At 40.2% G+C, this 10,526-nt stretch overlaps 1 protein-coding gene across 1 annotated transcript; it reads right to left on the bottom strand.

Annotated features, from left to right (window-relative positions):
- Positions 1 to 280: 280 nt before the first annotated feature.
- On the bottom strand, positions 281 to 9,035 carry b3galt2 (UDP-Gal:betaGlcNAc beta 1,3-galactosyltransferase, polypeptide 2). The gene is made up of 2 exons (XM_052539738.1): positions 8,349 to 9,035; positions 281 to 5,052 (listed from the first exon to the last, which is right to left on the bottom strand). The coding sequence occupies exon 2, from the start codon at positions 4,797 to 4,799 to the stop codon at positions 3,486 to 3,488; it is 1,314 nt and encodes a 437-aa protein (XP_052395698.1). The 5' UTR covers positions 4,800 to 5,052; positions 8,349 to 9,035; the 3' UTR covers positions 281 to 3,485.
- Positions 9,036 to 10,526: the final 1,491 nt, after the last annotated feature.

Here is a 10,526-nt window from a genome sequence, read left to right as displayed (position 1 = left end):
TCTAGTCCTAGAAAGTGCTGGTCTAGGACTATATGTCTCCTCACTAAAGTTCTACTTTGGCAAACATCCATGAGGAGAATGTTTTCAATCAGGTCTGGAATGGATTTGTTTTGGACAAAAGTAATCCTGCATCGCTCAGTTCTCCTGTACGTTATTCATCGTTATGTGGGAGTCAATGGGAAATGAGAGTATCCATTATAAATAAAAGAAATTAAAAACATGCTCATCACAGAAGTGTCATTTGTGAATAAACTATTAGATATGAACACAAAGAACATCATTTAACTGACTCCAATGTACTCACACATTTTTATTAATATTTTTACTCCCATTTGCTGTCTTCACAATGTTCTTACACATTAAATTTTGCATGGTCTGGTAGCCTTGCAAGGAAAAAGTGCTCTACCTAATCCGACTTGTTGGATATTTCAATTAAAAAGGTATGTTTACTTGCACAACAGATCTTGTGACCTTGGTTATTAAAATAACAGACTGTATGATTAAACAGTGGTTACTATTCACTGGTTATAAAGGAGAGGTTTAGGGCTCCGTTGTACATGTCCCAACAACGATCCCAATTTGTCACCCGTTCCCACTTGAAAGGCGCCATCAACTCAAAATCATAAGACAGTGAAGCATGCAGGCTCAGCAATTACCTTCCCTAAAGTGGACACTGCATGCCCATTTTCACAAGTAAGTATGATTCTTTAGGGTCTTCATGAAATGTCTGCAACATATTTTCTAGGCTTTAAGGATAAAAAAAAAAAAAATGAGTGAATGGATTTTTATTACTGTAAGGTGGTGAGCCAAAGTAAAAGTGGCAAAATCTGGCAAAACTAAATTCGCTGTATATGTTTACACGTAAAGAAAAAATGACCATGCAAAATTACACCTTACTGATTCAATGAGAATTTCTCTTTTTCATTCTCTTTGCTGTGCTATAGGCTTGTGGCACTATTGGGACATTCATCATACTCTGGTACCTGCTATATTTCTGGAAACACGTCTCTGGGGCAGGGCCTTTGGCGACCCACTCCATCATGGTGGACATCAAGAGTTCTTTTCCCAGGTTCACTTTTCACACGTTTAGAGCAGCGCAGGTTTTCAATACTGATCAGTCACAGCCTCTTTCCTGTTCATTCATCACTCGCCCCCAGTTATCCCCCCACCCCCGGTTTCTCTCTCTCTCTGATAAATCTGTGGAACAAACTGTTGTGGATGAAGTGCGATAATCTTTCTCTGTGATTGCACGCGGCACGGCGGAATGAAAGATGCTTCTGTTTTATATTCTCTCGCCCTTGGCCACGACTTTGATTCCTATTAATTGAGGGAGATAAATGCTTAACAACAGATGAGGATTTAACGGATTGCAATGCACTGGAATTGCAAGCTGTTGTGTGAATTGACTGCCGTCTAGCAAGAACATAATTCTTAACAGATGGTTTTAGGGTCTAAAGCAATGAGGTCCTAGAAATCTCCTGATTCTCTGGAAAATTTGCACAATTTGAGTGTTACATTCGCACATTTAAATGTAGCGATTTATTTATAGTCCATTTGATGCATCAAATACAAAATATTTTAACTTCTAATTTTTTCTTACTATATTTATATTAGGCAGAAGGGATGTGGAATTTCAAGAGAATGCAAGTAAATGTATGTTTGCTCTGTTAAAGTCTGTAGTTAGTATTTCTGGGTGGATGTAAAACCAAACTTAAAGACAAGTATAGGCCTACAAATGAAATGACTCATTATGCCATAATTATGTGAAGCTCAGAGTGCTAATGATTTGTTAGAAGAACAATTATAAAATGATCTGTTTTACATGATACATCATCCATGACTGCACTATGAGATAAACGACTGCAAAATTCTCAAGTTACTGCAGTTCATAAACAAGTCTTTACCACTTCCTATTTTTTGTTAATATATTTATAGAACACAAAAGTGACATGAAAACAAGTAAATTGTATCTTACTCTGAAGTAAAGTTCCGTCTTTTATTTTCAAAACAGTTTCATTTGTCGAAGTTTTCCAACAAGTATAGGCCTGTAAATGAAGCAGCTGGATGGTTTGTGCCACAATGGTTATATTGTGAAACTCAAGTGCTTATGATTTGTAAGAAGGGTACACTGAAATGTCTTCGGAGTCACCTGTAATTGATGCGCAAATTCTGCATCTAGCACTTATCGTAGTCACTCGAATATGTGGTTAATTTAAATTAGACTGACAAATGAGCAATGAAAATGATAAATAAACCCTTCAAATGTTGCCAACGTCAATTTAATTGGATTACTCTCTGCTAATGTGTTGCGAAGCCCCCCCCCCCCCCCCCAATTATATATTTTGACCCAGGGCAACATTATCTACTTTATCGTTAACGCATTAGTCTTCGGTTCCATCTGGGGACTGATTCTGGGATTTTTCAAGTCTCATTTTAATTTAACTAGTAGAAAATGGCGATTTGAATGTTGATATTGCTCCTTAATGTTTTGAAATTTGCATGAATTATGCAAATGTTGACAACTAAGACATGTTTAGTTTTGCAGCTGAAGGGTGCGCAACTGTCTGTAAATGTCAATTAGAAGTCAATTATTTTCAGTAATGTTTATTGTATCAGATTTATGCTGATGACAGTTTGTGGGGGTCACTGAGGTCAACTTTTCATGCTTTGCATTGGCTATTTGTGAGTTATGACAATTTTACTGTATTTCTTTAGTGCAATGTGCCTGATCTATATAACTGCATTTTAAAATTGGGTTTCAGCTCTGGCTGAGTAACATTATTTTGGACTGTGTCATATTAATTGAATAACACTGGAAGAGACCACACCTCCAAGCCGATATGTTTAAGAAATACATTTAATAAATAGCTTTAACTTGCCCTAATCAAGGGCAGACCTGTATATTTAGTCAGTGTAAAGGTTCGAAAAATATTATTTTGATCCGACATCTACGATGCAATTAAATTCCATATATTATCTTTTACACATACTGTTTTTAATTTGGTTTGGTTATAGTAAACCATTTGCAGGTTTTAGGTAGATAGAAAAATCAACATCATCTCAATGTCAGAGGTGGACATCATTGAGAATAAAATGTTTCACAGTACAGATACACCACCATATGATATTCTTGAGTTTCTTCTTCTTTTGTATACAGAAACAGTGAGGATCTCAATATTGGCCCTTGGTTATATCACTTGAACGTTAGCTTGTAGAGGAAGTTCAGCAACCTCTTAATATGTCCCGGTTAATTGGCACCTGAAAATGGCGGGGTAACGCCATTGGATGGTTTTTGTTGTGCATGCTAGATATTGCACGTGTCACTTCCCTTTAAAAAGACAGGTTTACAATACATATCTCTCTGAAATTAAAAAAATAGTTTTAATCGACAATACCAAAAAAACACTTGTGCTGTTCCCTACCTCAAAAACTGCTGAATTTTGCACATGCTGTGATAATACTACTGTACCCTGAGCCCTGGCTAATCACCGAAGACCTTCCCACTGCAATTTCCTATGGCGCGGCCGCCCGCTCTTATCCTTCGCCATGTTAAGGCAAGGATTGTGCTTGTTGCTTTGCAAGTGACTCCAGTATTTAATGAGTTCGTTGGGCTGGAACTGGTGGGAGGTGATCAAGTGACTGTATTTGCAGCTGGAATACGACACTCTCCAGTGGTTGAAGAGAAACTCATTTGGTGGTGGCACTGGGTCGATCCGCAGTTTGGCCAGGCAGATTCCCACATACACATCCTCGAGGTGAAGGCGGCGAATGCTCAACGAGGCGTTGTAGATTTTCTCCGCCATGTCCCCCGAGAACACATAGCCCGTCCCAGAACAAAAGATAGGGTATCTCTCGCTGGAATACAGCTCTGGTGGCATGTACCACTTACTGTCCTTGTTGCGGTTCGGAGCGTAGCCTCTCATTAGGTAGCCCGTGAAGTAATTCTGTCGAGGTGCCATGTTTGGCTTCAACAGCTTTTGGATGAGATATTCTGTGTTGACAAACATGTCACTGTCCGTCTTCATGACATAGCGGGTGTGCGGGCAATAGCGAGCAACCCAGCTCATGCCCATTAGCGTCTTGATGGTAAGGTTGTAATAGGTGTCCAAGAAGTCCTGCTGGATGATGTCATGGTACTGCAAGCTCTCCTCCTCAATGGAGCTCTGAGGATACGCATTAGGTATCCTTCCCAACAGAAAGAGCCGCACGAACCCATAACCCATGGCCACGCTCTCATTGCCCCAGGTCTGTCTGATGGCGTTCCTTGCCTCCAACTGCCTTGGCGCTGCAGCAATTAGCAAAACCAGGAAGGGACTGCTTTCGTTGCACTTGTAGGGCTCATTAAGCAGCCAGTGATAAGGCTGGGCTGCCAGACGCCCTCCCACTCCCATTTCCCTGTGCAAGCTCTTGGTGTTACCGTTAGTGCTCGAATTGTTGCCACTCGGCGAGAACTCCAATCCCACAATCCCGCGCGCAGTGATTTCAGCCTGGTGAGAACTAAAATTGAAGTAAACAGACGGTTTGGGGAGCACATAACCATTGTCTTTCCAGAGGCTTCGCAGTGAGCTTTGGTTTCCCTTCGCACGTTCTTTGTGGGGGCGCAAACCCCGCATGGTATAAACCAAGGGGTTGTCTCGCAACCAACTCCGGCCCTGCAGCAAATCCTGGTGGCAGTAGATGAGAAAGAGGGCGAAGAGTGAGGCCAGCGAGAGAAGGCCTGCTACATGTGTGCGGAAGAGCGACCGCTTGACATTCCAGGTCATCTTGATGGGGCAGCAGTGTCGCCGACGCCACTGCATGATGTAGAGCGGGGCTGCTTAGCAAAGCGCGGCGGTCACAACCAATCACATCAAGCATGTGTTGCAAACAGCCTGAGGGTTATCTGAGCTGGCAGATGGGTGTGTTCAGGGCCGCAGGTGGGCCTACGAGGGAGATGACTAACTTGAGTTGCAGGAATGCGTTTCTCTGACACTCCCCAGTGACAGACGGTCATGCTTCGGGGCAGTTCCCTTCTGAAGGACGACTGCTTCCTCAGACTGATGTCTCTGTGATCTAAGAATGAGGAGATAAAAACAATGAGTAATACGGAGAAGTGTCGCAGTACAATGGATAGCAGAAGATCTTAAATTACGTTTACTGTGTACCGTGTACTGCTACAGTAGTAGTTTTTGTTGGTAGATGGCATCACCTGCAAAATCCTTGGTGATTTTGAAACAGCCAAGGTTTATGACAATATATATTATCTCTAAACCACTAACGTTATGTTTTTTTTTTCAGTCTCCTGCATTTTGCGGTACATGGCATCACTGTGGGGGAGATTGCTAACGGGGATCTTTGCATATCATGAGCTAACCTTTACTGCCCCATGTGAGAGTTTAAATTGCAGGTTTGCACAACATGGCATTCAGTGAGAACACTGCTGCCTCAGAGGCCCTCTAAGCCACCTCCCCACCCAAGATGCACTCTAAAAGCCAGAGAGGGGAAGCATCCGTCAAAATGAATTTTCAGGCTCCAGCAAGCAGTGTTGCAGCATCCGCAGCCAGTGATAACAGCCCTCACCCCTTATTCACCCTCCACCTTAAACTTATCAACACCAAAGGGAAAGGCCTCCCTGCCAGCAATTTCCTCTCTTAACTGTTGCTTTCTCACACTTGGGCTTATTAGATTCTAGAACCTCCTCCCAGTAACGGTAACCTAAAAATAGGAAAGAAATAATTACAGGGGTCTTGTTTTTGTAAGTCATGTTTTGTTCTAGGATTGTTTAGAGATCATAAAAGGAGGGAGTGCTCATGAATATTATATGACAAATACTGCACATTTTTTTTTAAGTTTTTCTTTTTTTAAGCATTAACACACTATGACAAATAGGTAATTTTAATTAAATATCTGAATATAATTGAATCTTATGTACAATCATCATTTATGATCTTTCATTATAGTCCATTTTCTTATACAAATTGCAGTGTTGACTGCACTCATCAAGATCAACCATTTAACCCTGTTAAGTAAGTTATTCAATATTTTTACACTGTAATATGTTAATTATATATTTAAAAAAATATATATTAATGAGAAATATATGCCTTATTGAAATATGAAATAACCCTTTTTCTGTTTTAATATAGTTTAAAATATAATTTATTCATGTAATGGAAAATTGTAGTGTTCAGTGTCACACGATCTTTCAAAAATAATTTGAAAATGCTTATTTGCTGCTCAATAAATATTTATTATTTTCATTTAAATAGTTGTGCTGCTTAATATTTTAGACTAAACTTTTTTTTCAAGATTATTTGATGATTACACAGAACAGAATTTGAAATTACAAATGTCTTAACAGTTACCGTTGCCAAATTGTATGCACCCTTGTTGAATAAAAGTAAATGCATAAATAAATAAATGACCGACTCCAGACTTTTTTAATGGTAGTGTAAAAAATTGTGGTTACGTTTACTGGTTACAAATAAAACCACACAAATTACAGGGTTATAAACTGAATTTGTACATATCCCAAATATTTTTTGTTGTTGTTGTGGTTGCAACAGCTGAATGAGAGGATGATAACCTTTTCAACCAAATGTGCTCACCCAGCATGGGCAATTACAGTAAGATGGAAAGAGGCTAAGTCTGGCTTTACTTTAAAGGTTAATACACTTCAGAACAGAGCCAATGAAATGCTCCAAAGGTTTCCATTGTCATCCATTTGATATCTTGTAATGAGAGCCTCACTAGAGAACGCTATGTACTGCACTCACTCTGGTGCTAGGTCTTTTAGTTTTTGCCAACACGCATGCTTGTTTGGAGGAACAAGAGACTACATAAATATTTATGCATTTGTTAACAACGGAGAGGAATTCGCAATATCAGCTGCTTTCATCTGAGTTTTAAGCTATACCAGTTTTTGCTTCATACGGTTACGGAAATTAGGAGCGTGATGTGGCCACAGCGGTCAGCAATTAGAAGAGCAACATGAGACTATTACACTTCTAACAGGAAACACCTGCAAACAAAGTTTATATGATGGAGATCAGCATAATTCAGCAAGCAGTTTATCCTATAATAATAAATGCGGGAGCTTTTTAATGCACAGTTCCCACAGGTATATATATATATATATAATTATATATATATGAGATATGTCACCATATTTTTATGTTTGCTTAAACATATACGTAATATGGTGCATACTGAGACACATTCGGGCCATGCTTGACATATAATTGCACTCATTGCTCAAATGCCAGGGTCTTTATAAACCTCATTCAGAAGTTTGTGAGCGTTCCTTTGAAAGGTGAGTTTAATGAATCACATATCGTGAGGATGAAGCTCAAAGCATTTTATTCTCAGAGCATCTGTCATCCATAACTTGGACTGAGATGAATACCATCCCTCCAGTTCTGCTGAGAGAATTGTAGCCAAATTAACACATGCACGCACACGCACACACACACACACACACGCACACGCACACACACACACACACGCACACACAGTGGAATAATTCATACAAGACAATTGAAGCATGCCAGCATTCATCTTGGACATTGCATACTTCAGCAGGTTGTTTTTAACGTGTTTTTTATTTTATTATTATTTTTTTTTATGTCAATTTGGCTTATGTGACTAATGTGATGTTTCATCTCCCATTAGAGCAAACAGGTTTGTTGATTCGTGCACATTACTGTCACAATCTGCCGGCCTTTGTGCTGAACAACGTTACAGTCCTTTTAATGAACTGCAACATATTTGCTGCATTAATATTAATAAAATGGCCCTACTTCAAAACTACATTTAGTCTTTATGCGTACATTTGCATTTTGCTCACAATGTTTTGTTATCTGGGTAACTGGAAGAAAGACTTAACAAGTCCTAGCTGGTCTTTTATAAGATCACCACAGCTTAAAAGTGCTTTTCGAGCCGTGGGTGGTGGTCAGTTCGCAAAAGTCCATGCCTCACCCCTCACATTAGATCTGGGGTACTTCTCCACATTTTCACCACCTGGCAGCAGCTGCATTTCCAGCAATATGTGTGTCTTTTATTGGTCCATCTGCTATCAAATTGATCTCCAATACTGCGGTCTTGGGTGGAAATTTGTATTTGATGTTTTTAAGGCTGCTGGTGTGGACAGTGTTCATGCACTTGATATGCAAGTCTTCTGCATTCATTGCCCTTTAAACATGGCCATCTACACACAACTTAAGAGTCGAACTAATTACTGATCCATTTTCATCCTCAGTATGCATTTTGGGGTTTATAATTAAGCTCGTTACCCTTAAAGAACAGCAAAGAGTAATTAGAATAAGGAAAAACAATATTATATTTAGATATCTATACATTGTGAGACCTACCTCACTCTGTGACAGAGAGGAAAGATGCGCGCGCCGTCTGTCGACCCACACCACGCGCCATCATTCCCTCCAGCACTACCAAAAAACCAGAAGACAGACCCTCCAGCTACTCGCAAGAACTTAGTCTCATTTCTTCGTTTTCCATCTTGAATTCGCGAAGCCGAGCCCCTCCTTCCATCTGCCAGGAGCTATTGTTGTCTGGCGCTGTACACATCAGGCTTTATTTCCCATGAATTGTCTGTGGTATACTATCATTGAAACCGCTAACGTTACTTTCGCTTCTTCTTCAGTTAAAAACCGAATGCCTGTTAATTTCGCCACTGATACAAACAGCAGCGAGAGGCGGGAACGAAGAATAAAAAAAGAAAGAAAAAAAGAACTTTAACGGTCACATTCTACGTCGCGCGTCTGCGGTCATTATGAGGTAACGTTACGTCCATTGAAATAACGGGGGGTGGAAACAGCGGCGGAAAGAGAGTAGGGCTGCTGTGGAGGATTTTCCTGTCAGAATAACGGTAGCAAGGCCCCTCTGTGTCTGGTCCAACGGAACACGACCCTGAAGTGCAGAAGACGGCAGCGAAGCCTCCCCTTTTCCTCAAATGATAGGAGGGAAGCAGCTGTTGAAATAACGCCGCTGCTCAGACTGACTGACTGACTGAGCCCCTGCAACGTCACCACCTACTTATCGGAGAATACCACGTGATCCATCTAAAATCACGCCCACTCTCCAAATCCCAACCAGACCCCTTCAGTCCCTGCGTCAGAGCGGAGTGAATTCGTTTATTTTGACTAAACATTTTTTTTTTTTTTTTGCAATGAGAATTGGTAGTAAGAAATTATTTTGTAGTAAATGTTTTGCCAGTGTGTGTGTGTGTGTTTAGCTTGAAACACTCGCTCCCCCCCCCCCCCCATTAGATTAGATTAGATTCAACTTTATTGTCATTGCACACAAGGCAACGAAATGCATTTAGCATCTAACCAGAAGTGCAATAAGCAGTAAGTAGCCTACAGGATATACAGTGTCTACAATATGTTACAAATGTACAATAAATATACAGATAAAGCAGTACTATGGACATACTTTAAAGTCTTTTAAATAGTATCAGCATGATATACAGATAGGTGTACTAAGAACTTACTATACAGATGGATTATGTGTATGTTCACCAAGCAGAAGCTATGAACATAGGAACATCATTTACACAGTGCAATAGTCATTAAAAAAGTGCCTAGAAAAACTGTTTCATGCATACTGAGTTTTTTACACTGTTAAAGAGTTGGATTCCCATGCTAAACATGGACAAAGTTTCAGAAATTAAGTTGTACGTTTGAAGGAGTATTATTGTTCCAAAAATACTCCTTCCGGTTTTTTTTTTTTTCGAGTAAGGGTCTGTGTAAGGGTCGTTTATTTCTTAAGGATAATGCAGTCCCATTGAAAAAGGATCACAATCGTGTTGGAACCGCAGGCAGTGAGTAAAACTGCTTAAAATATCTCTGTGTTGTTAACTTAGCTATCAGTGCGTAAGCACATCAAGTAAACAACATGCGATGTTGGCATAAAACTGCACTTCCCACATGTACACCTTTAAAGAAAAAAAAAAAAGACGACATAAAGTGGAACTTTATCATTTTCCAAAACTGCTAAGCAAATATATGCAGTTTCAACACTTGTTCAATTTCAGCCCTCGGGATCTGATTCTGGATCATAAATATACGCTGAATCTGACTGTTAGCCATGGTTTGTTTTGGATGATGGTTTTTTCCTCAGGGTAATGTCACAGCTTCCAGACGCTCTCAACGCAAAAGCCTACGCGCGCTCGTGATTCTTTAGCTCCGCCCACACATCACGCCTCCAGTCGGTCGTGTTTTTTCCGGAAAAAAACGGCATAGACTATCTTTCTCTTATAAACATAATAAAACTAAAGACCTTTTGGAGATATGAAGGATGCAGTACTACTCTATAGGTACTCAAGATTAACAGGAGATTGAGTGGAAATGAGCATTTCACCCCCCCTTTAAACAGTCTATGGTCAGGGTGAGAGGAGTCCTTGAGGCGCTGGTGAGCATTCTTGACCAGGCTGGAGATGTTTGTGTTTCAGGACAGGTTATCCAAGATGGTTCCCAGGAACTTGAAGCTTGTTGTCAGTGCACCATGTGGCCAGGTGCTGTATCTCCTCC

The sequence above is a fragment of the Carassius gibelio genome, chromosome A22 (genome assembly GCF_023724105.1).
Source record: "Carassius gibelio isolate Cgi1373 ecotype wild population from Czech Republic chromosome A22, carGib1.2-hapl.c, whole genome shotgun sequence".
NCBI classification, from domain to species: Eukaryota; Metazoa; Chordata; class Actinopteri; order Cypriniformes; family Cyprinidae; genus Carassius; species Carassius gibelio.
The sequence above is the reverse complement of the archived record's forward strand: the minus strand, read 5'-3'. Positions and strand labels throughout refer to the sequence as shown.